At 43.4% G+C, this 27,370-nt stretch overlaps 1 protein-coding gene across 2 annotated transcripts in view; it reads right to left on the bottom strand.

Annotated features, from left to right (window-relative positions):
- CD58 (CD58 molecule) overlaps positions 1–27,370 on the bottom strand; it is a 49,646-nt gene that overhangs the window by 3,328 nt on the left and 18,948 nt on the right. The window contains exons 2-5 of one of the 2 annotated variants that reach the window (XM_052636840.1): positions 18,172–18,468; positions 12,985–13,266; positions 7,231–7,302; positions 4,830–4,870 (exon numbers count right to left, since the gene is read on the bottom strand). In XM_052636840.1, coding sequence (XP_052492800.1) covers positions 4,830–4,870; positions 7,231–7,302; positions 12,985–13,266; positions 18,172–18,468 — 692 coding nt within the window. The remainder of the gene's footprint in view (positions 1–4,829; positions 4,871–7,230; positions 7,303–12,984; positions 13,267–18,171; positions 18,469–27,370) is intronic. The other variant, XM_052636841.1, reaches the window with a different exon arrangement.

Here is a 27,370-nt window from a genome sequence, read left to right as displayed (position 1 = left end):
TATTTTCTAAGTATGCTGTCATTTTAAAAGCAACTTCTCTTCACTACTTTAAGATGGAGTTTTTCATCAGATGTGTAATTCCTGTACTAAATAGTACTTGATCATTATTTTCGTTATGATGTTTGCCAAGTGTAGGATGGGAGAGAACTTATTTGACATCTTGCCATGTGCTGAATGGCTTGAGAGAGTAGACTTGCGGATAATGTGAGTGGAATAATGACGTTAGTGCAATTACTGAGCCTATGACATGAACTATTTCTTTTATGAAGAATTAGGGCTCACTTTCTTCATGCTGAATTGAATCCTGGTATCCCCAAATAACAGACCTGAACTCGTAAGACCCATAGGTAAACCGTCACCCCTTCTAACAGCTATCTCCTTTGCCACAAGAATATCCTGGCCATGGTTTTCTTCTTTCAGCTTCTCTTCCTGATTATTCGTCTTTGTGGTGATGACAGAACACCCTTGAGTGACTCAGAGGAAATCAACTCAGCTACAGCCCTGCCTGACAAAGTTCCTTCCAACTGAGAAAAGGTCATTTCATGGCTTTTTTTTTTGGTCTTCCCCACAGACTGTATTTCCATAGAACAGATCAGACCAGGGTTCCAAAAGATCTGCATGAGTTTGGTAAAAGGAGTTCGTAAAAAATTAGTGCTGGACATGAAAAGATGTTCAGGATCGTTAGTCATTAGCAAAATACAAATTAAAACCACAACAAATTCTTGTTTTATATCTTCTAGTTTGGGGAAAGTTAAAGAAATTTGACAATAAAAAAAAATTAGTGCTGGGATCCGAGGGGTTAGGTAAAGGAAATAGGCCTTTTCCTTACTAAGAATCTTGTTGTTTAGTTTCTGAGTCATGTCTGACTCATTTGTGACCCCACAGACTGCAGCACACCAGGCTTCCCTGTCTTTCACTATCTCCCGGAGCTTGCTCAAACTCATGTCCATTGATTTGGTGATGCCATCCAACCATCTCGTTCTCTGTCACCCCCTTCTCCTGCCCTCAATATTTTCCAGCATCAGGGTCTTTTCCAATGAATCAGCTCTTCGAATCAGATGGTCAAAGTATTGGAGCTTCAGCATCAGTCTTTCCAATGAATATTCAGGGTTGATTTCCTTTAGGATTGACTGGTTTGATCTCCTTGCTATCTAAGGGACTCTCAAGAGTCTTCTCTAGCACCATAATTTGAAAGCATCAATTCTTCAGTGCTCAGCCTAATTCTTTATGGTCCAACTCTCACATCCATACATGGCTACTCACAGAGATGTGACAATTTTGCATTTCTTTCTGGTTATGCTTGTCCCCCATTCCTCCCCCTGCCCTGCCCCTCCACCACATCTGTTAACCCTTTAATAACTGAGTTTAGGAAACTCCCCTCTGCAGCCACAGTGGGCTCTTTAAATCCAAAAGGCATTCTTAAATAGGTAAGAAACACACAAAATACAAAATCTGAATAGCCAACAAAAATATACCAAGAAAAGTAAGCTCCTCTCCCACACCCAGCCCCAAGCTACCTATTTATTCCTCAGGATGTTACCCTGAGATGTCAGTTTTCTCCTCCTAGCTCATCATCCCAAGGCAATATTTTTCATGAAAAATTCTTGTGCCACAGAATCTACAAATGCCTCCCTACTCCCATATCACTCGTTTTAATGCTCTTGACTTCCAAATATTTCCTTGCAAATATGGTCTCTTTCACCACTTCTTCAGTTTGATGCTAAGCAGGCGGACCTCTTTATCAACAACGATGCTATGTTTGGTTCCCGCCTATGTCTCTGCCTCTGCTGCTTCTCCCAGCTGGAATGCCTTTCTCTCTCTGCTCTTGCTTTGAAGATCTAGCTCACATCGTACTCCTTTCAAAGTCTTCATGATTCTTTTTCTTCCCCTCCCCCTTGCTGGTTGCCTAGCCCTGATCATCCATTCCAGCCCATCACCATGGGCTTCTTGCCTAAGTCCTGTTTCTTACATGCCCATCCATTCTCCCCAGTGTGACCTTAAGTTTCTCAGAGGTAGGATCCCTAATATATGCTTTCTCTGAATCTCATACAGCGTCTAGCCTCACTGGGTACACTGATCTCAAGGCATCGGCTCACACAGTGCCTGCCATCTAGTCATCTCCGTAAGAGTGCTTGTTGAAAGAATGAAGGAGCAGGTAAAGGAACGAGGCCTGCACTACCCCGTCACCTTTCTCAGTGGCCCTGGATGACAGCACTCGCATGAACAACATGCCCTGTCACTGTTCATGAAGGCCACACCTCCACTGTTACCATCAGGATCTCAGCAGAGGCCCTGCCTAGGATCTCACCCTCACCTGCCCTCACAAGCACTGCTTCAGATCTCAACGCCCCCCCCCCCCCCCCCGCCCCCGACCATAACCTCCAGCTCTTCTGCCGCTGCCCCCACACTGCTAGCGCACCTGCCTCTCACCTTATCCATGGGCTGTTGATCCCTTTCCACCCTCTCTCCACGGGGCTTCCTAGCCCACCAAGCCCTGGTGGCCTCAGTACCCCTGCCCAGCCTGCACCCTGCAGCTGGCTGAGCTGTCTTCTAGAATCCCTTGCCCCAGGCCTTCTGCAGTAGCTGACTTGCCAGGTGACTTGGTCACTGTCCTGGCCAGCAGCTGGAGAGAAAGAAACCTCCCAGCCCACTCAGTGGTCCAAGGTACCACTGCTCTCAGGCCAACACTGCCATGCAGTGATGGCTCCATCACCCTACTCCAGCCACTCAGCCAGTGGCTTTCATGAAAACCAGCCAACTCACTCAGCCAAGCCAAAGGTCTTGGCCACCGCCCTCCTCCTTTGCCTCCCTGAGGCTCTAATGCATGGCCTCTTCCCTTGGATCCATAACATGGTGCTCCTCCTGGACTCCTCCACCTCGCCCTCCACTTGAGGGCCTCTGGTTTCTATTTCTTGGTGACCTCAGATGCTCTGGCAAGCCGTTACTGTCCTGACAAAGGTGCTCCCCAACTTGTAACCTTAGCCCCAGCCCCTATAGCCACTTCTCCAATTAGGTGTGGGATATCTCTACCCACGTAATGTGCCTGCACCCCAAACTCGGCCTGACTGAGCACAAATCCACCTTTCCAAACAAGGGCTCCATCTGACTCCTGCTATGTCTGGCAGTGCTGCCAAGAGTTGAAATTCCTGTTGCTTTTGGCTCCTTTCTTGAAGAAGAGTCATAACCAAAACAGCTATTTATTGGGCACCATTATGAGCCAGTCCTCCTCCAATGTGGGAGACCTAGGTTTGATCCCTGGGTTGGAAAGATCCCCTGGGGGAGAGGGCATGGCAACCCACTCCAGTATTCTCGCCTAGAGAATCCCATGGACAGAGGAACCTGGTGGGCTACAGTCCATGGGGTCATCATGAGTCAGACACGATTGAGCTACTAAGCACAGCACAACATGAGCCAGTCACTCTGAAGCATTTTGATTACACCAACTTGCTTGGTGGCTTCCCTGGTGGGTCAGATGGCAAGGCGTCTGTCTGCAGTGCAGGAAACCTGGGTTTGATCTCTGGGTTAGGAACAACCCCTGGAGAAAGAAATGGCAGCCCACTCCAGTACTCTTGCCTAGAAAATCCCATGGATGGAGGAGCCCCTGGTAGGCTACAGTCCATGGAGTCGCAAAGAGCTGGACACAACTCAGCGACTTCACTGTCACTTTCATCTTGCTTGTACATATTGTTATTTCTATGCTACTATGACCTAAACTATCATTATTTCTATACTATTGTTATGCCCATTTTCCACAGAAGAAACTTGAGGTGCAGTGGGGTTCATTGACTTGTTCAAGTCCTATGAGAGATGGAGTTACCACTGAACCCCAGGGAGCCAGGTGCCAGACTGCATTCTCTGCTGAGACTCTGTTTATACAATATCCACACTTTCCCTGAAATCTATCCCTCTTTCATTTGTGCCACAATCACACTGATACAGCTTCTCTTCTGCTTGGCTAGATTATTTCATTTATCCACTAACCAGTGTCCCCATGTTTTGCCTCTTGTCTATTTATTCACTGTATGCTTTACCAATACAGACAACGTCCCAAAGCATAGCTCTGCTCAAAAATCCTCAGTGGTTTCCCAGAGAGAGATCACTGAACCTCTTGGTAGCTCTCTCTCAATATCCTGGCCTGGCTCAACCCCTATCCCATCAAAATATGCTGCCCCAAAAGGGGTGACTTGCCACCCCCAACCCTGCCCTTTCCAGCCCTGAGCTTTACTCTTCCTCAAATTCCTAAAAGTCTAGCTCATCAGCCTCTGCCTCCTGACCATGGGGATTCTGCGAGGACAGGGACTTCTGGATCTCCTTAAGACAACTTCCTTCACCCATGGCAACCATTCACTGTGTTTGAATCCTATCTTTTGTTCATGATGCAGGCCCAGCTCTGACCCTGGCTCCCTAATGAACCTTATCCTTGGCTCCATTTTCCTGGGATGGAAGAAGGAGGGAGTATATTTTTGGTGGTTAACAGGATAACCCATGGAGTCTGAAGACCTAGATTTGAGTCCCAGCTCTACCATTTATGAGTCACGTGACTTGACTTCTCCAAGTCTTCCATTTGATGTCTCTAAACAACCTGTAACGACACCCCCTTGCAAGGCTTGATGAGAGGACTGAATGAGATGTTACATGGAAAGTGAATGGTTGGTACTTAATGAACTGTGGTGAGTAATCTGCTGATATTACTTATTACTGTTCAAGGCAACTAACTGACAGATAAGTAGAACCTGGGTCCCCAAGGAACAGGCCCTCTACATGGGGGTTGTTCTGCTTTTAATACATGATACATAACGTGCCCACTGAGCAGTCTATGGGTTACTTACCTAGGTCCCTGAGTTTCGTTGGCTACGACGTCCCAGAAAACCTACAAATGAAGACATTTTTGTCTCAATTAAAGAGCTGAAAAAAAAAAAGCTGAAATGTGGGGTTGCTGGCTAGAGGCCTGAACTGGGAAAACTCAAGAACACAGCCCTGTCGAGCTGGTCTTTCCTACTCTCTTAAATGCTCATATCAAATTGGCTACTGAGTTGAGCCAAAGAGTTGTTCAAAAATTGGTCATCAGATGATAGAAAAAACAAAAACTGTTGATGAATGTTTTTTTCTATAGCAACTTTGCATGAAGCTAAAGATGGAGGGAAGGCTAGAATATCCTGGACCAGCGCTGCCCAATGGGGATATAATGTGAGCCACCTAAGTACTTATATATGCTTACTAGCCACATGATACAGTAAAAAGAAATGGATGAAATTAATTTTATTAACTACCCCAACATATCAAAAATATTACTGTAACATATAATCAGTATAAACATTATTAATGAGATACTTTACATTCCTTTTTAAATAAGAAGTCCTACAAATCTAGTGTTTATTTTATACTGATGGCACATCTCAGTTTGGACTCTCATATTTAACTGTTTGAAAAGCCACATGTGGCTACTATTTTGGACAGCACCAGTTTGGATGTTAAGATATGGTCTCACATGTATCCCTCAGTTGCCTCCCCATCAAAGGCACCAGTTAGCCTGGAGCCATGCTGATGATCTGGCAGCTGAGTCCACAAGGTTGAATGAGCTTGTAAAAGTGTCAACTACAACTAGCTGATGGAGCTGTGTACATTCAACTCTCTCCCGTTTTGATGGCTCCATGCCAAACACCTCATCTTTCCAATTACTGGCTTTAGGATTGAGATGCTTGCTGAAGTAATTATTGGTTACTTTTGGCGGGGGGGTGGATATATGGTGCTATCAGTATTGACCACTGGGGTAAGTTTCCTTCCATTGAATAAAGGTTTGTTTTTGTTTGTTGTAATAAGTTAAGTCAGTCAGTTGTTTTGGAGTTATATGGGTACACAGGGCTCTTTTTTTAGGCTCAGGAGTTGTGATCATAGACATCTTACCTCCCACCCCCCAAAAAACACATATGAGTAGAAAATTATTTTGGTTTCTGGGTACCAATCTGTTAAAGACATTATTAACTATACTACTGCTATTTGGGGATTAAAAATAACTTTTTGAAAGAACACTTGAGCTCCTTGATGTTTTACTTATTGGTAATGATGCCTTAAAACCTTCAGCTGATTTTTTTTATAACTTGGTTAGAGGAGATTCAGTTGACTGACAGTCGATTACTTAGAGATCTTCATGGTATTTGAAACCTATAATATAGAAATGGTATCTTTGGGAAATCACATTCTAGGGCCAATACCCCAAAACAGACTAGGTCAGTACTGGCCTATAATAGAACTTTCTGAAGTGATGGAATTGTTCTCTATTTGGTCTAATATGGTAGCCACTAGCCATCTGTGAGCACTTGAAATGTGGCTAGTATGACTGAGGAACTAAATTTTAAATTTTGTTTAATCTTCATTGATAAAATTTTATATTTAGATTATTACATGTGGCTAGTACCCACCGTACTGAACAGTGCAGGTCTAGGGAAACTGAAATCTAGTTTGTGAACTTGATTCAAGACACAAGTATGAAATGACCTGGATCCAGGATGCCTTCACCTTGTGGAAACCTTACTCTTCAACAATCCCTATGGGAGCGACAAATTGTAAATTTCCTCTTGGCGAAGGCTGATACGGAAACTGTTAGGGCTTCAAGAACCCCCTAGTCTGAAATTTACAGACTGGTCAGCATCCTCTAGGACTTAAGGAGGGGTTTCTTGTCTCCAGGAAAGAATAGGCTGGGACAGGGTCACCAGTTCTCCAGGACATATGGGTTGCCTTCCGGATTGGTCCGAGATCTCAGGAGGCTGAGGAAGGCAATACAGGTAATACCATGTCAGCTTTACCCTCTCCACATCACCTGACTCAATAAAAACTCCTTCTTAGCTTGGACTTGCTTCTGGGTTGTAAGTCATGGGAATTATGACCACAGCAGCCGAGAGTAAGAGTTCTGTTTTTTTTTGCAAAGTCTGGCTTGGAGACCAGAAGTGTAATGTACATTGAGGCAGACCATAGACAGGAGGCTGTGGAATGGTCCCAAGTATTATTGGCTGTGTTCCCACTCCTGTAATGCTCTCTACGGCCCAAGGATTCCTACCGCCTCAGGATAATGCAGAATCTCAGGGAACCCCAGCCAACAAGTACAACAAAAAAGGTTTTGCGAAACAACTAAAATGTCAAACTTTGTTTTCATCTTCAAATTAATCATTTTCTGGCCTTGAACAACCAATTCCCATTTGAAAACTTTTTTTTTAAGGAAAAAAGTATACATACATTTTAAAAACAGCAAGCCACATATTACTGCTGGCAGTATGGCAAAAAGCACATACCTATGCCTTGCATAATCTGGAAAAAAAAAAGAAATACAATTAGCTGAACTGACCAAAACAGATACAGCTGATCCTCCTTATATGCAGATTTCATATTTGTGATTTACCTATTCACTACAATTTATTTGCATTCCTCAAACCAATACCTGCAGTACTTTCATAGTCATACGCTGACACAGGCCACAAAATGCTGAAAACTGTTGTTCCCAACTGAGGGTCAAGGCGAAACTCTGCCCTCATGTTTTGGACCTTGTACTGTAGACACGATCCTACTTGTGATCTCTTTAGTGCCACGTGTTCCACATTTTGTGCTTTTTTGTTGCTTATTTCACTGTCTAAACTGGCCCTCAAAAACAGTGCTGAAATGCCAGAAGGACCATAATTGATGCTTAAATGAAGTTTATTTAACATGTGTATTCTCTCTATAAGACGCATAGTATTTCCCAAGCACAAGCAGGCTGTGTATGTCATAGAGAGAATACACATGTTAGATAAGCTTCGTTTAGACATCAGTTATGGTCCTGCTGGCTGTGAATTTCACCATTCATGCATTAATCACATATATTAAATACTATGTCTTTAAACAGAAACACATGTAAAACAAGGTTCTATATAGATTCCTTTTCAAACATGTGATCAGAGACTTGCAGGAACCTAACCCTATATCTCCCCTGGGAGGAATGCTTCAATATTCACTAACTCTGTGTTCACAGTGACTTAATAAAACATAACTAGGTGAATAAGTGGCTTCCCTGATAGCTCAGTTGGTCAAGAATCCACCTGCAATGTGGGAGACCCTGGTTCGATTTCTGGGTCGGGAAGATCCCCTGGAGAAGGGATAGGCTACCCACTCCAGTATTCTTGGGCTTCCCTGGTGGCTCAGCTGGTAAAGAATCTGCCTGCAATGCAGAAGACCTGGGTTGGTTCCCTGGGTTGGGAAGATCCCCTGGAAAAGGGAAAAGCTACCTACTCCAGTATTCTGGCCTGGAGAATTCCATGGACAGTCCATGGGGTTGCAAAGTGTCGGATATGACTGAGCGACTAACTTCACTTTCACTGTGAATAAGTAAATTTATATGCACAAGGTTGATACATATCAGGTCCAGTGCTTTTTATTAAAAGCAGCAAGTATTTCACTATTTGGCCATCCCATCCTGCCACTGGCAGCACAACTTGGCATCGCGTGCTTGGCAGGGCAATGTGGCAGCCGTGCACAGCAAGCCTTAGAAGTGTTTACCATAGAGCAGCTGACCCTGTGCTAAATGATGTGCCTACAGTCTCCCTGAATCACTGCCACAACGCTGGATTAGTGAGTGATCTAATGTTTCAGAGACTCAGGTTTCTCTCGACCTGAGAAATATGCCTCCTGGGGCAACTGTGAGCATTAATTGAATCAATACATGTAAGAGGTGATTAGCTATTGTGTGCTCAGTTGCTCAGTCATGTCCAACTCTTTGTGACCATATAGACCGCAGTCCACCAGGTTCCTCAGTCCATGGGATTTCCCAGGCAAGAGTACTGGAGTGGGGTGCCATTTCCTACTCCAAGGGATCTTCCCAACCCAGGGATTGAAGCTGAGTCTCCTGCATTGGCAGGTGGATTCTTTAACAGTGCGTCACCTGGGAAGCCTGTTAGCTATTACCATCAACCTATTGGAATCTCTACTAATGTCCTTTGATTCTGCAGTTCCATCTCTAAGATGCTAACCTACAGACAGAATCAGTGATGTGCCTCTCTTCTCCGTCCAAAAAAGGCACAAAGATATTTACTACAGCCTTACAATATCAAAAAGATAAAACAACCAAAGTGTCCACAACAGAAAATAATGATGGTTCATCAGGTGGACTCTATCCACCTACCAAAAATCTAAGGGCAGAACACAGAGGATATGGCAAAACAATCACCACACATTGCTAAGGGAGAGGGTAGGGTCACTAACAGCAAATACAACATTGATAAGAGACAGGGGAGAGGAGGGGAGGGGAGGAAAGGGAAGAGGAGACAGAAAATGAATGAATGAATGAGAATATGAACACACCCCCTTTCCTCTTAGTTGGAGCACAGGTGGGTTAGAATGAATAGGCACTGGTTTGATTTGAGAGGTCCCTGGTTAGGAACTGTTAAGTTGTCCCACATACCTATTCTCTCCTCTTTAGTAAAAGAATTCAGATTTGCAGCTGGGCATACCGCCACTCACCTAAAAAATTAGTTTCTCAGCCTTTCTTGTAGTGAGGTTTAACCATGTGACAAGTTTTGGGCAATGAGATGCAAGAAGGGTTGTGTGGTATTTCTCAAAAGCCTCTCTGGAAGGTGTAAGACACACTATTTTTCCCTCCCTGGGTCCCACTCCTGAGATAGCAGGGGAGGTGGCAGGAGCCAGACCATACTTGGGTTTCTGACAACTGCATAAAGCAGCAATGTGTGCCCAAGGCTGCCTACCTTCAATTATTATTATTACCTTTTTTAGTTGAGAAAAGTTAATCATTTATCCTTGCTTTCCATTAAACTGAGTTGACTCATTGGAAAAGACTTTGATGCTGGGAGAGATTGGGGGCAGGAGGAGAAGGGGATGACAGAGGATGAGATGGCTGGATGGCATCACTGACTCGATGGACGTGAATCTGAGTGAACTCCGGGAGTTGGTGATGGACAGGGAGGCCTGGCATGCTGCGATTCATGGGGCCGCAAAGAGTCAGACATGACTGAGCGACTGAACTGAACTGAACTAACTTAAAATACTGTGTTAGTTTCAGGGATATAGCACAGTGAATTAGATACATATATAAAGGCTGAGTGCCAAACAATTGATACTTTTGAATTGTGGTGCTGAAGAAGACACTTGAGAGTCCCTTGGACTGCAAGATCAAACCAGTCAATCCTAAAGGAAATCAACCCTGAATTTTCACTGGAATGACTGTTGCTGAAACAAGCTCCAACACTTTGGCCACCTGATGCAAACAGTCAACTCACTGAAAAGACCAATGCTGGGAAAGATTGAAGGCAAAAAGAGAAGGGGGCAAAAGAAGATGAGATAGTTAGATGGCATCACCAACTCAATGGGCATGAATTTGAGCAAACTCTGGGAGATAGTAGAGGACAGAGGAACCTGGTGTGCTACAGTCCATGGGGTGGCAAAGAGTTGGACACGATATAACAACAAATTTTGTATCAATGAAAGGGATGCTGTTGTGACAATCTTTTCTCAAGGTATCAACAGGGAAAAGCATCTTACTTGAGCATTCAATTCTAAGGGCAAAGGTTAAACGAAAACTGTGGGAGGGGAAAATGCTTAAAAATCTTAAAATAGCCCACATAATTCTAGAAAGGATTTTATTTAGAAATTATTTCCTTCAATAATAGTAATAATAATATTTCCTTCAATATTTCAAAGGTAATAGAATTATTTCCTTTGGCCACCTGATGCGAAGAGCTGACTCATTTGAAAAGACACTGATGCTGGGAAAGATTGGGGGCAGGAGGAGAAGGGGACGACAGAGGATGAGATGGCTGGCTGGCATCACTGACTCAATGGACATGAGTTTGGGTGAACTCCGGGAGCTGGTGATGGACAGGGAGGCCTGACGTGCTGTGATTCGTGGGGTTGCAAAGAGTCGGACACGACTGAGCGACTGAACTGAACGGATTTCCTTCAAGTATATTGACTCTTTGAACACCTGAAGCTTTTCAAGATTTCAACTTGCTTGTTCATTCTGTAGACAGTCAACTTCTCTCTCCTTGGTGGTTGTGCACACTGCACACACGTCAAAGCCGAAAGCGCATTGGTTTTGTTTCTTCTTCTCAGCGTAAAGCACACAAACTGCATTTCCACGCTGTACGCCCTGGGTATTATGCAAAACCCGATAAGTGGAAGTAATGAAGGACTGTTTGCTCCAAGTATAATACCTGTCATTAACTCTGCAAATGGATTTTTAATATTCTTGGCAATTGTGTTACTTGTATAAATGCTTCGAAAGACACCTCTGTGGGCTTGGTCTTTCCTCTGTTTTTAGAGACCCAATTTATCAGTTACGAATTGGAAGCCATTTCATACTTTTTCTGGAAGCATTTGTTTGTTTCACTGGAGAAGTCACACTGCTTTGTCTGAAAATGATATCATAACCTTAATGGCTTTATATCATTATCTGAAAAGTTTATTTAAAAGTTCAATATGTGGGAGACAGGGAGAATGGCTCAGGAGCCAAATAAAATTCAAACTCGTTCATATTCATTTGTTGGAAGATATCATTAAAAGGATGTGATTGTAAGTTGACTGGAGAACTGGACCCAGGGCATCAGAGGCCCAGCACAACCACTCCTGTGCTTGAAATGTACATGCTCCGAGCTAGTCCCACCATGCGAACGGTTTTTAAGGATGCAGCCTAGAGAGAGAACTTCAAGAGTTGTGAGACCATCAGGATGGTCTATGTGACTGAATTGTGATCTCTATATGAATTCTAAGATTTGGCAGGCAGACACAGAGGTCTATTCCTCTTGAGGTCACCCAAGACAAGCCTCCTAAGTGAGCTTCCTTGCTTATTAAACCTGCCACCACTAATCTGGAGTGGCTGCCTTCTTCCTCAGTCTCTCCTTGCCCTTTATGAAGGGTTATGACCAGTGGGCCAATTTACAAACCAACATCACTATATTCATTTTTTGCCTTTTTCTGTTTCATTTGTTTAGAAAAAAAATTATGCACAGAATCACCCTGCCCCAGCCTAAGGAGACTCACATTCTCTTGTCTGCCCTAGAATCCAGTCCACACTTTACAACTGTGGTATTATCCTGAAATACAGTATTGACTATACATTTCATCTCTTAGGCTTTACTGAACCACTTTCAAATTACTGATCCCTCTGTAAACTGGAAGGACAATATAAAAAATAGATAAGGAGAACTGTAAATTACAAATATACATGAAACTTAAGCAACATAAAAAGACCATAGCTGAGACAGACTGTCACGCTATTAATCAAGTATTAGCCTACACAAGCATATTGAATGCACTTTCTTGTGGCACATGTGCAAACTTGAAGAACATAATGGTTATGAAGAATATTAGGAAGCAGTGAATAAGTGTGAGTAATTAAGAGACTGGACTCTGAAGCCGGATGGCCTGATTTCAAAATCAGGTTCTACCACTTACAGGTTTGTGGCTTTGGACAAGCACCTTAAACTCCCAATCACATCTTGGTTTCCTCCATAAAATAAGGATAATTATCAGATTGTGTGGGAACAGAATTAACATACGTATTAAAATGGTGCTTGACACAAAAGTACTAAAAAATACTAGATTTAGGTCTAAAAACAAAGTGGGATTTCCCTGGTAGTTCAATGGCTAGGACTCGGCGCTCCCAGGGCAGGGGGTCTGGTTTCAACCCCTGTTCAGGGAACTGGATCCCACGTGCTGCAAGAGTTTGAATACTGCAATTATGTGCTGCAAGAGTTTGAATACTGCAGTTAAAGATTCCATATGCTGCAACTAAAGATTCCACATTCTGCAACTAAGACTCTGTGTAGCCCAACAAAAAAAAAATTTTTTTTTAAGTATCTGTGAAAACTATAACTCATTTTATGTTTCAAATTTGTGAAGTGAGAGTTAGCCACTAATCTGTGGTGTGAAATTCATGAATCACCAGTGGTCCGTGAACCCCACTTGTATATAGGACCTCTACCATAACCCATGCAGTCACTTACTCACCCTCTGGCAAACAGGTTGACAAAGAGACGGAAGCTGATGTTCTGAACAATGGATTGCTAACGATACACTGAACGTTCTGTGAAAGATCACTTTCCGCTGAGACAAACGCTTCAGATGAAATCGAGCCACGGTGACACTGTATTGTTGGCGGACATTCCCACAAATACTGTATTAGGTCACTATCATCGAACTCTTTGGGGTCACCTTCCTGGATCGAGCAGGTCAGAGTAATGTTTCCACCCTCAGTCAAGAAGCAAGATGCTGACGGTGTCGGAGGAGGCCCTGGGGGAAAAAAGGGATGTTTAGTACAGAAAAGAATAATATTTAAACTCCTCATCCACAAATTCACAAAGAACTCCCAAACTTCCTTACGAGCTTGAAAAGATAAGCAGACGACTCCTCGAGCACCAAGGGGAGAAAATTCTATTTTCTTCTGGATCAAATTCAGTGCAGATATGGGCCCTGAATCCCTTATCCTCAATTCTGAAATCCAAAGATGTCTGAAAGCCAAATGATTGTTCACAAATATTTGTTATCATGTTTTACTAAAAATACCTGCTTGAGTATAAGGTGCTCCCCGTTAACTAAGTGAAGTGCTTCCTCACACACACAGAGATCATTTACATCACCTTTCTAAAATCTGAAAAAGGCTGAATTCCAAGACATCTGACTCAGATGAGTTTGCTCAAGGTTCTGGGGAGCTATATTGTGGGCTGGTCCCACTCAGAGGTAGAGGAGGGTGTGGTACACGTCACATGCCTGCCAGTCTAGAGGCATCACCCCCAGGTTTCTTCTGGAAACGCCTGCTACTGGCGAAGGCAGGCGGGCCTCTGAGGATGAGTAAGACACAAGTCATGATGCCCCATCATTTCTCTCTAAAGCCTCAAAGCTAATCAGCTGACCGTATCAACCACTGGTTTATTTATTAATTCATACACCTTCTTGCATCTCTCCTTTCCACCTAAAACCAATCATAAGAGATTTGAGAAAAAATGTAAAAATATATCAAATATACAAAAAGTGGTCATGGACACATTTGGATAATAAAATTTCAATACCTTATAAGTTGCATGTGGATAAAAAAAATTTCAATACCTTGGAAATACTAAAAAGCAAAGTCAAGTCCATCAAGACGATGCGATACTATACTGTCACTTAAAATATCTTCTAAGACAAAGGAACTCAAGCTCCAACTAACAATCTAAAAAATAAACATGTACAACTCATCTTGCCCTCGTCTTCTCCTTCCATTTCTGGCTCAGTTAAATAAAACACCCAGCCTGTCTTGTTAGACCCGAGTTATACATGACTTTCCTTTCTGCTTGGGGGCTTCAAGTTTTAGGTTTAATCTAGCACATATTATTCATTACATGCTGTCTTAAGGTTTGTTCTTTTGTTAAAAGAACTCATACACACACACACACCACACGAGTGTGTATTCACTGCAGAGTACCTGCTATCAGTAAGCAGGGTGACATATGGTGAGTCGTGGCAGAAACAGGCATCAGTAAAGCGTGCATTCAAGGGTAAAGGGATAAGGAAGGTGAGGGGACACTGGGAAGGCCCAGAAGCCATGCTTCACGATTTGGCCAAGAACAGGTCCTGAGCAGAAATGACAGCTGAACCCAGAGCTCAAGGAGTCAACCTGGAGCCTCTTCTAATAATCACTTCAGAATCCCATGGTCTACTGGAAAACCACAGACCATCCTCACCATGGTCATTCAAAATCACATTTGCAGTCAGCCTTAAAAGAAAGGAAATTCAGACACATGCTACCACAGGGATGAGTCTTGAAGGCATTATGCTAAGTGAAATATGCCAGTCATGAAAATACAAATCTTGTACAATTCCACTTATAGGAGGTTTTTAGAGGAGCCAAATACTTAAAGAGACAGAAAATGGAATGATGGTTACCAGGGAACAGGGAGACAGGAGGGAGGGGGGAAGTAGTGTTTAACGGGCACAGAGTTCTACTTCGGAAATGAAAAGTTCACCATGTTCTGTTACAGACTCTAGTTTCTGATCTAGTTCAGCCAATGTTGGGTCTTTCCAGGTGGCACTGGTGGTAAAGAACCCTCCTGCCAATGCAGGAGACATGAGATGTGGGTTCAGTCCCTGGGTGGGGAAGATCCTCTGGTGGAGAAAATGGCAACCCATTCCAGTATTCTTGCCTGGAGAAGCCTAAGGACAGAGAAGCCTGGTGGGCTATAGTCCATGAGGTCACAAAGAGTCAGACACGACTGAGTGACTGACTACACTCAGCCAATGTCTCGCTGCCCACAGGACTTACCGCAGCTATAATCTAACAAACATTAGTTACATCTGTCCCTTAAACAACCAGCAAGAAATGTGCCTACTTCATCCATCGGACAACTTAGTTAATTGATATAGTTATGAATTAAGAACGCACTATTCTGTAAGAAATGAGAATTTCTTACACATATCTGGTGACATTTCTATATTTTCATACATACACCTTATACCAGTCCAGACTTACTAAGGACAGAGCAGTTAATCCTATTTATATAAACATTACCAGCCCCCATGCAATAAAGGTTGTAAGAGGATGGGGAAGAACTATGAAATGTTGATGGTGGCAATTTTAAGGGGACTTTGAAGGAAGGAGGAAAGCCAGATGTTCACCTCTAGAAAAGCACAAAGATGCCCTGAACTCAGGAGGTACCAGGAAATCCCCCTGTCTAAAATGTCTTTTCTGAAAGGTTCTGGTGTCTCCAGAAGGCTACTGAGTCTCATTATTTTAGTCTTAACAAACCCTCATGGAAGTATGACTTCCTCATTTCTAAAAAAAAAAAAAAATAAAGTGTGACTAATCATTTTGACATTCAGATGTATATTTTTATAACCAAAATCTAAATTTTATTAACTCTCACTTGGAAATACCTTCTGGTTCTTTCCTTTCCAAACATCTGCTACCAACACCTCTGTCTACCAGGATGATCATGATAGCTTCCAACCTGGGGTCTCTTCCTAATCCACCATAAGTTGCTATCATCTGATTAACCTTCCAAAAATACATTTCATTAAGGCACTTCTCTGCTCCAGTATGAGACACAATGGCTCTTGACTGCTGCTGCTGCCAAGTTGCTTCAGTTGTGTCCAACTTTGTGCGACCCCATAGATGGCAGCCCACCAGGCTCTTCCATCTCTGGGATTCTCCAGGCAAGAATACTGGAGTGGGTTGCCATTTCCTTCTCCAATGCATGTACACGTGCTAAGTCGCTTCAGTTGTATCTGACTCTGTGCGATCCCACAGACAGCAGCCCGCCAGGCTCCCCTGTCCACGGGATTCTCCAGGCAAGAATACTGGAGTGGGCTGCCAATTCCTTCCCCAGGCTCTTGACTGCCACAGGCTGAAACCCAGATTCCCAAACCAGAACTTGAAGTCGACACATTTAATATGGAAGCAACTGATCTGGATGGTGGGATATACAATTGATAGAAATGGGTGCCCTCAGACTGGGTGACTGGTTTGTCCAGGAGATTATGAACTCCTTTTAGACAAGTGAAGCTTGTTAAGGTGTGCAGGCATCCCCCTAGAACCAGTTGATGCCAATATTATTCACTGTTTCCTGACTGAAACTCACATGCCCTACATCTTGCGCCTCCCCAGGCGTTTGCTGAGCTTCCTAAGAACGGTCCACTTGGCTTAATTATTAGAATCAAGCACCATTGTTGACTTAGCGGGCAATTTTAAAATTTTAATTATTTTTAAATTATATTTTTAAACATTTCATGAAGTTTCAAAAAGAGAAATTGTTTTGAACTCAGGTTTATAAACTCTATAAAGGGGCTCTTAAGAAGCATTCAATTCTAATTTAAATTCTGAGCCAATCTTTTCATTTGTTTGCCCTCTAAACTGCCAGATCCCCAACTTGCAGGTTTTAAAGATTCTGTTTCTTCAGTGGCATCAACTGGTTCTAGGGGGATGCCTGCACACCTTAACAAGCTTCACTTATCTAAAAGGAGTTCATAATCTCCTGGACAAACCAGTCACCCAGTCTGAGGGCACCCATTTCTATCAGTTGTATATCCCACCATCCAGATCAATTGCTTCCATATCTGTTGAGTGCCTATTACCTATTTAAGTCCTTTGCTAAGCTCTGAAGTTACAATGGTGACCAAGAGAGAAATTCTGTCTTCCTTCCAATGTCGCCAACACTCAGTAGTTGAACTGGTGAGTGACAGCTGTTCATCCAGTTAGTCATCATACCCTGTTCCACTGAGACCACCACAAACAGGAGGTAGGGAGCTCAGACTTGAACTGTTATATTGCACTCTTGTCTCTACTTCACCCCCTGGAAACCATCTTACACACTTTTTCACCGGCTGGATCTTCCTAAGACAGCCTTTAACCTACAGGAAGTAGGCCTAGAACTATACTCACACCTCGGATAAGATGAGTGGAAACTGTGATGCATCAGAGGGGAGAGATGGGAATGGGTTGAGCTGTGCTATGCTGCAGCACAGAAAAGGCAGCTATGAGACAAAGCATTACTAGGACATTTGAGAACAGCAAGGGAAGATGAATGTTAGTTGAACCTACTGTGATAATCATTTCAACAATGCATGTGAATCAAACCACCAAGCTGTATGCGTTAAACTTGTACAGTGATGAATGTCAATTATTTCTCAATAAAACTAGAGGAAAAAAACAAACATGTAGGTGTAGGCATCAGCCTCTGGAAGCCTGTAACAAGGCAAGTGCTTTAGAGATGAGGGAAAGAGAATAACCAGGAAGCATTCGTGAGAAGCACAGAGGAACCTGAATCCTATCCCCAGTTCCAGTTTAAAGTGATAAGCGGAGGGAAAATAAAATCCCACCACATGTGTGGGGTGCAGGAGGAAGCAGGAACTCCAATTCACAGGTGTTCAAAGAGTTCTGAGCTCATGTTGCCACTACACCCTTTTTCAGAGCATTCCCTGCAAGACAAGGGATGCTGCTGCCATGGCCAGCTTGTGCTCTTCTCTCGACCTCAGTCACATACTCTCTTCCCTGAGAGGATGACAGGGAGCTGAAAGTGGCTCCTGGGCACCAGAATGAGAGAAAATCCCTGACAACACGTGACATAACTCATTGTTTTATTTCCCATAAACCATTGGTTAGTATTAGTCTCCTAAAATACTTGGAAATTTGCTATTTGAACATACAAATTTATGGATACTCACCAATCACTCTGAGGTGGAACTGGGAGCTCTTTTTAACACTTGGGGATTCAATTTCATACACATCTTCATCTAATTTTGTTAACCCGGTGATGGTGAGGTTACCTGACACAATGTCTAAATGAACTCTATTTTTAAAAGACTGAAAAGCTTCGAGTCCAGATATTTGATCCCATTCTACAACTTTATCCTTCCCCTTCTTCCACATAATCTCTGTAAACGGTTGAGACTCTGAAACGTAAAAGGTTACATTCCCATTCATAGCTCCATAAATATCTTGGGAAAAACAGCTGATGAAATCTAGAGAGGAAAAAAAAAAAGAAATTGATTAGGAAAAATAGTACGACTTGATCAAAAATAGGAAACTAGCTTCCAAGATGCCTTTTTGGGAAAATGATTAAGTTTAGTGGTAAAAATTATTCATTAGCTACTTTTTGTACAAAGCTGATAAACTGCTGATAAAAAGTACAGGAAATAGAACATGCTTAACCCTGTAGAGTTTATTCTTTAATGGGAAACGGGGTGGGGGGCCCTTCCTTGGTAGTCCAGTGGGTGAGAATCCACCCAGCAATGCAAGGGGATACAGGTTCGATCTCTGGTCTGAGAAGATTCCTACATGGTGCAGGGCAGCTAAGCCCATGCGAGGCAACTACTAAGCCCATTTGCCTAGAGCCTGTGCTCCACAGCAAGAGAAGTCACCACAATGAGCCTGCACACTGCAACGAAGAGTAGCTCCTGCACACCACACTAGAGAAAGCTGGCGCCCAGCCATGAAAACCCAGAAGCAAAAGTAAAATAAATAAATAAATTTGAAAAAAAAAAAAAAATAGGGAACTGGGGTCTGCCCAAATCCAAGAAATAGATTCAGCATTTCTGGAGCACCATAGGTGGTTCAGCTGGTAAAGAAGCCACCTGCAATGCAGGAGACCTGGGTTCAATTCCTGGGTTGGGAAGATCCTCGGAGAAGGGAAAGGCTACCCACTCCAGTATTCTGGCCTGGAGAATTCCATGGAATGTGTAGTCCACAGGGTCACAAAAAGTTGGACATGACTGAGCAACTTTCACTTTCACACCAACTACATGCCAGGTACTGTGGGCCATGCTGGGAAAAGGGTGGCAAACAAGACAGGTATCGCTCCAGGCTCTCAAGGGAGAAGACACTGAGCGGGCAAGGAGAACCACCCAGACAAGGGCCTTTCCTAGGAGATCATGCTGACCTGACACAGGATAATAAAGCACTGGAAGATAAGAGGAGTCAGTGAGATAAGAGGAGGGGTAGGAGAGGTGATCCAGCAGATAGGAGTCAGGGCATGAGTCAGGAATGTGCTTGGCATGTTGGAGGAAATCAAAGCAGTTCCAAATGGCTGGAAGGCTTCCCTGGTGGCTCAGATGGTAAACGTCTGCCTACAATGTGGAAGACCAGGGTTCGATCCCTGGGTTGGGAAGATCCCCTGGAGAAGGAAATGGCACCCCACTCCAGTATTCTTGCCTGGAAAATTCCATGGACTGAGGAGCCTGGTAGGCTACAGTCCACGGGACTGCAAAGAGTCGGACATGACTGAGCAACTTCACTTCAAATGGCTGGAACAGAGCAAGGCAGGGGAATGGGTGGGCAATGAGGCTGGAGAGGCAGCCAGGGGCCAGATCACAGAGTCCAGGAGTGAGGGGCTGGGCAGAGTCAGGCAAGATAAGCTAAGGATTTGGGATTTATTGTAACTGCAAGGGAAAGTCACAGAAAGGTTTTAAACAGAAGACTGGCATGATATAATTTAAATTTCAGCAGGCTGACTTTGTCTGCAGGGTGGACGCTGGTTGATGAGCAAGTGTGAAGGCAGAGAAGCCAGAAGATAGGTCAGTGGGGTAGCAATGAAAGAATGGCGGGTCAGGAGACCAGACTAGGCTGCTGGGAGCGGGAAGGGACAAGTGGACAGACTTGACATTTGAGAGAGAAATGAACAGGGTTTAGTGATTGGATGAGAGGGGTTAACTGTGACTGTCAGGCCTCTTTCTTGGCTGACCACTAAATGAAATCAGAATGACTAAGAAGAAAGTTGGGGGATGTGATGAAGTTTAAGGTCTCAAGGATTGAGCGCAATGGCACGTCGGAGCCAACTGTAGGTATCCCTGCAGGACTCCATTCAGTGAAGTCTGGTTGATAGCTTGAAATCCACCACAGTGGGAGTATTTACAGCAAAGAAATTGACTCATGCTTCAAATCAGAGCCTCCCGCCTCCTCCACATCAATCCAGTTGGCAAACATTGACTATCACTATTAGATTGGGATATTCTTGATACCCCCAAACGGGCTTAAAAACATCTTGTTCCAGACTTGACTTTCTTAAGAGAGAAAAGCAGCTGTTAAGGGAAAGACATTCAAGACAAATTAAAACTTCACTGTTTGAAATTTTTGGAGGTGCAATCAGGATAACTGAAAGAGTACAGGAAAAATAAAAAAATAGTAAATGGACCAATTGTGGGCTTTCTTGGTCAAGCACTATTTCTCCCACACAACCAGAGCCTGTGAAAAGGCACGAACAGGAGTAAGATTTGAGGTGTGAGAGTCTATCCACACACAACAGCGGAGGCTGGAAATGTCTTGTAAATGAATAAACGGATGAGAGTAAGCAGGGTGGTGGAGGAAGAGAAGAGGTCTGAGTTCAATCGCTTCTTCCTGGCTGCATAATGCTGCCTTCTGTCTTTTCAGGGGCGGGTTGGGGGGGGGGGGGGCGGTGTGAGGCAGGGGGGTGTTTCCTGGGGTTGAGCACAGGAAAAAGAAAAGTCAGAAATGGAGCTAATGGTGGAAAATGGGGAGACCAGTTGAGGAAAAAAATCACAGTCATTTTGAGTTGAAAGAAATCCCCATGATTAAATCACCCCCATTTCACAGGTGCAATGACAGGGAACTAAGAAAAATGAAAGAAAATGTTACTGAGTGCTTACCATCTGCCGTTACATGTTCACGTACTCTTGTGTCCCTTTTTAATCCTCTCTACATTCCTGTGCAGTCGTGTTGCTAGTTCTGTATCACGGATGAGGAGACAGGGACCAGAACAGACCTGACCTGGCCCAGCCCCTCACTCACTCACAGGGGCCAGACACTGTGATCTGACCCCTGTCTGCCTCTCCAGCCTCATTCCCCGTCCGTTCCCTTCTTGCTCTCTTCCTTCCAGCCATTTGGAACTGCCTTTACTTCCTCCCACATGCCAAGCACCTTCCTGACTCAGGGCCTGCCTTCTTGGAGGCACTGCTTCCTCTACCTGCTTCATCATCGCTCCTCTCCCGTCCTTATCCAGCCATCAACTGACTGATGGATGCTAAGCAGAAGCAACTGATAAGACATCCACATGGAGCTGTCCTGGGTCCACAGGTCTGGGGCTCACAGGGGAAGGTACAGATTTGGGAATCATCACATTTGCAGAGGCTAGTCTACTCTTTCCTTCCTATAGTAAAGACTTTTCTGTTGCACCTCCAAGACTGATCCTAAAGTAAGTTACTAATACAATCATTTCCAATGAAAAAGGACAGGAGAAAGGAGAGTGAGTTTTTCCTCAAGGTAACACACTGTGAACAAATGAATAAATGAGCAAACATCAGCTAAGGAAAGGAATCAGCAGTGAGTTGGTTACTTTGCTGATAACACTGAGTGGTTAGAAAAGGGACCACTGGGATGCTTATCTTACTATGCCAGAGGGCAGAATGAAAAGGGCCCCGACTTTCAAGCCAGATGGACCCAGGATAAATACTTAAAAGTTCCTGCCATGCTAGATTTCCTCAGCCTAAAATGAAAATCATAATGGCTCCCAGAAAAGATTGCTTTGAGGTCTGAATAAGACTGAGAGAAAAAATAATAATAATAAAATAAATAAGACTGAGAGTCTACACAATGGCTAAAACAAAGTAGGCTTTCAACAGGGTTTTCTTTCTTTTTCTTTCACTGATTCACTGTGAGACTGTGTGAGAACTGGGCATAGAGTGCCTTCTCGCTGTTGCAAAGTAGAGAGAGATAGAGGGAGGGGAAAAATGTATCAGTGATTGCTTAAACAGATATTCTATACTAGATAGATTTTTTTTTTAACTATTGGAGATGTATTTGTTTTCAAGAATATTGAATGATATTTTCTTTGTAAGATATGAACGTACCTAGTACCAATATGTAGAGTGGTAATTTCCAATTGCAAAGACTCTTGTAGTCTTACAAAGTATCATCATTACACCCAGTTTGGTAGTTCTCATAGGGCTAGAAGTCCAAAGTGGAACTCAAATATTTTCAGACAAAGTGACATGATTTTTTATTTAGAAAATATAGTCACCATTAACTACTGGGTTAATGAAATGGGCCTCCCCACCCCCCTCAACTCCCAGCCACAAAATCCTTTGCTCATTTTTACTTGAGTCCTGAGATTCAGGTTGACTGCTATTTTCAGTTTATTTAATCAGGCACTTCTATAGCACTTACTATCTGCTGGGCAGTTGGAAGAGCTCTACAAATATGTATTCAGAGAATCCTCTTAAAAACAATATTAAGCAGGTATTGTTTTTAAAAGCCTTTGACTGCATGGATCACAACAAACTGTGGAAAATTCTTAGAGAGATGAGAATACCAGACCACTTTACCTGCCTCCTGAGAAACTTGTATGCAGGTCAAGAAGCAACAGTTAGAATAGGACATGGAACAATGGACTAGTTTCAAATCGGGGAAAGGAGTCCATCAGGGCTGTATATTGTCACTCTGCTTATAACTTCTATGCAGAGTACATCATGTGAAATGCCAGGCTGGATGAAGCAAAGCTAGATATTGTTTTAACCCTGTTTTGCAGACAGGCACACAAAGATTAACTGGCTAATTAGGTAGTGACACTGGACTTGAACTCTGGCTGACTCTTCACCACTGCTTCTTCCTTGGCTCGTATGTGTGTGCTCAGTTACTCAGCCATGTCCAGCTCTTTGCGACCCCATGAACTGCAGGTTGCCAGGCTCTTCTGTCCATGGGATTTCCCAGGCAAGAATGCTGGAGCGGGTTGCCATTTCCCTTTCCAGGGTATATTCCCAACCCAAGAACTGAACCTGCATCTCTTGAGTCTCCTGCTTTGGCAGGCAGATTCTTTACCACTATCTAGGAAACCCCTTCATAATTGGCTTGCTATATGGTATAAGGTAATTAAAGACAGTGCCATGATACAGGGTATCTCAGGATGTAATTTCTAGAATGTATTGGAACAGCAGTTGTCAGGAATGAGAAAGTCAAACCATTCTAGTTGGGAGTCAAGCACATCTCTAAAGCCTACAGGTAAGGCACAAACTCAGGGGTCCCCAAATCACTGAATGTCAGGGCTGGACAGATCCTCAGAGAACCATGCCCTGTTCCACACCCATCTTCAGATACATGAGGAAATTGAGAAGGTTTGCTTGAGCAAGGTATCAGTGAGTCCAGATCTTCAAAATGTTCCATGGGAACCCAAATTCAAACCCAAGTTTCATAATGCTGTTGCTTTCAAAAAAAAATTTAGATATTCAATGAAAAATAAGACAGGGCTTCATAATTAAAGACCAAGGGAAATTAAGTTGAAAGGAAGGTCTAAGAGTCTGTACTTCTCACATATGATAGCAAGGAATATGTGACATGTGAAAAAAGTAAGGAGGGAAAGGGGACGAGAGAGAGAGAGTCAAATGCAGGAAGGAAGAAAAGCTAAAGGGGGCATGCAGGGAGAAAACAAGGAGCAAACAAACAAGTCATAAGGACACAAAATCATAGGAGCCACTGAGAAGCCTTTGAGAGCTGGCAAATGAAACCCTGAAATAGAGACCAGCGATTCAGCAGAGAAGCCATGGACGAGCCAGGTGTGATACAAAAGGGACAGGTGGAGATGACAGACCCAGCAAGTCTGGCTCATCTAGAGAGGGCTCCTCAGCTCCTCCCCGTGTGGCATGTGGAAACTGCCAGATTTCCTCAGTTTCCAAGAAATGCTGATGCTCAAATTTTACATGAACATAAAAATCAAATTTTATGGAACGTCAAATTTTATGGAATTAGTTGGCAACTAATTTCAATCTGAGTGGAGGGCTGAGTCAGGTCAGCCCCAAAGACAGGGTCATTCTCTATCTCTGCTGCATCCCCATTGCCCAGCACTTGAAGGACATTCAATAAATAAATATTTTTTGAGTGAATTAACTAAACTGATTTAAATATAACTTTAATGTAATACAAAACATAGGGCTTCCTGACAGAATCACAAAATTTAATAGTCACCCCAAATCCTGAGATTTTTGCAAGACCCCATATCATTGTGGATATCAAGACCCTGGTGCTGAGAAGGATTGAAGGTGGTGGGGGGGAGGGGGACAACAGAGGATGAGATGGTTGGATCTCATCACCGACTCAATCAACATGAGTTTGAGCAAGCTCCGGGAGTTGGTGATGGACAGGGAAGCCTGGTGTGTTGCAGTCCATGGGGTCACAAAGAGTCGGATACGACTGAGCAACTGAACTGATATCATTGTGCCAACGAAGAATCAAGACTCGGCAAGAAGAGGTGGAGATGGTTAACTGAAGCTGTGGAATAAATGGCCTGGGACCCCGCATACGCAATCAGAAGAGACCTCTTTCCTCCTCACTGTCTGCCTCCAGCACCAAAGCAAGACTGGAGGGTCTGTCAGCTCCCCACTCCCCATCCCCTTCAAGTTTAGCTAGGTTTCACCTACCACGTGTTGTGGGCTTCAGGGCACTGCACCAGATAAGCATACCCACTCAGGACATCAGCCCTTAATCAATGTTAACACCTTGTCTGAGGTTTGAGGACATGCAGTTTTTTCACTTCCATTATTTAAACACAAGCTAACAAGTCTTCTGGATTTTGAAGAAAGGTGTTTTTCTGGAGTTTTTTTCTTAGAAACGAACAATATGATTTTAAAATACTTCCTTCTCTTCCTAAAATTTTTTCAAGGTTCCACATGGCTGCAGATTTTAGCAGTTAAAACAAAAATTCATTTGATGAGTAGAAAAAAAAATCCCCTGAAAGTTTCAGTACCCAAACATATAAATCTTGGTATTTCCCCCTGTGTGTATGACATCATAACGACAATTCAGTTAAAGATTCATTCAAGCCAGGAGCTAGGAGGGGCCTGGGCATTTTTGTACCCAAGTGAGCAGCTGGACGTCTCCAGCAGACAAGCTTGTGGCCACAACCTTGTTCCTCTCATTTCAGCATCAGAGCGCACTTTCAGTTGACACCCATTTGGGGTGGTGCAACAGCGGCAGCTGGGAAACTAAGTCTCTGGAGACATGAGCACACATGCTCACAGTACAGAGAGTGGCCACCCTCCTCAAATGTCTTGGTCACTGTGATATCGAATAATCTGCTCCATGAAGTCCACAAAAATTCTATTCATCAGCCCCATGCCCCAGTTCTGGCATAGGAAATATGCTCACTGGATACAAAGCTGTTGTTGTTCAGTTGCTAAGTTGTGTCCAACTGTTTGGGACCTCATGGACTGCACATGCCAGGCTTCCCTGTCCTTCACTATCTCCCAGAGTTTGCTCAAACTTATATCCATTGAGTCAGTGATGCCATCCAACCATCTCCTTCTCTGTCACCCCCTTCTCCTCCTGCCTTTAATCTCTCCCAGCATCAGGGTCTTTTCCAATGAGCTGGCTCTTCGCATCCGGTGGCCAAAGTATTGGAGCTTCAGCTTCAGTATCAGTCCTTCCAACGAATATTCGGGATTAATTTCCTTTAGGATTGACTGGCTTGATCTCCTTGGTGTCCAAGGGACTCTCAAGAGTCTTCTCCAGCACCACAGTTTGAGATACAAAGATAATCAAAAGGACAGCATAGTCTCTTCATCTGAGGAAGTTTAGTGCAGCTCATTTCTCTAACCTAGCTCTTAATAAATTCAAACTGAACGAGCCCTAGATATTAACAACAGATCATCCAAATGAGCCCTAGACCAGCTCAGTCTCAATAATAATATTTAACAATAGCAGCAACATCAGCACTTCTACTGAAGGCTCACTATGTGCCAGGTACTTGTTCCAAGACATAGATAGATATGTGAATAGACAGGTAGATGGATAGGTTCATTAAATCCTCAACTTAACTCTGCAAGGTAGGCCTTACTCTTCATTTATTCACTCACCAAATATTTATTGAGTTCCTCCTATGTCCCAGGTACTGTACTAAGCAGTTAGGAGGATACAACACTGAACAAATCAGCCAGAATCCTGCCCTCCTGGAGTTTACATTATTGGTGGGGGTTAGGGGTGGGGGAAGGGGAAGAAAACATTAAATGAAAAAGTATATTAGGTGGTATTAAGTGCTATTGAGAAAAATGAAGCAGCGTATGGGGAGGATGATTAATAATGAGGAGAGAAGTTACTGTTATATGTGAGGTAGTTATAGCTGGCAAGTGAGCAAGGCCCAGAAAAAGTAAAGGAATGAGCTTGAGTATATGGGGAAGAGCATTCAAAGGTAACTGGAGCTCAGAGAGGTTCAGAAGCTGACCAGTCACCCAGCTGGTCCATGACAGAGCTAGTAACAGACAGGCAGCCAGCTCCAGAGCCCGTGCTGTTAGCTACAATGTGAGATGCTAGATTTTCCTTGTCAGTTCCACCTACATCCAGTCCCAGTCAGTGATTTCTCTGTTTCCATGATTTCCAAAGGCAGAAATCTACTGGTCTTAGCTATACCACCACAGCTTCCCTGTCTTCATCTATTTCAGACTTTAACTGCAGCCCCCTGCCTGCCAACAGACAATAACCCCCAAGGCTCCCCAGTTCCAGAAACTCCACAGAACTCGCCTCACATGTGCTCTCAGCTGTCAAGCTATTTCTCATCTCCTAGATGAGTTCAACCAGAATTAAGATGTTTGTTCTTTAAACCAACTTCCTTTTGAGCTTTCCTGTCTCCTGTCATGCTAAAAATACTCTTCTTTTTATTCCTTATTCTTGCACTTGAGAATGCTTCTCTCCCCAGGATGTTTCCCTCTCAATCTGTGCAGTCCAATTCAACAGCCACTAGCAACACGTGGCTCATAAGCCCATGACATGTGGTTAGTCCAAATTGAGATGTATTGTGAGCATAAGACACATACCAGACTTTGAAGATTAAGTACGAAAAGGGAAATGTAAAATCTCTCATTAATATTTTTTATATCAACTACATGTTGAAATGAAAATATTGTGGGTATGTAAGGTTAAATAAAATAT

Source organism: Budorcas taxicolor, chromosome 3 (genome assembly GCF_023091745.1).
Source record: "Budorcas taxicolor isolate Tak-1 chromosome 3, Takin1.1, whole genome shotgun sequence".
Classification (NCBI taxonomy): domain Eukaryota; kingdom Metazoa; phylum Chordata; class Mammalia; order Artiodactyla; family Bovidae; genus Budorcas; species Budorcas taxicolor.
The sequence above is the reverse complement of the archived record's forward strand: the minus strand, read 5'-3'. Positions and strand labels throughout refer to the sequence as shown.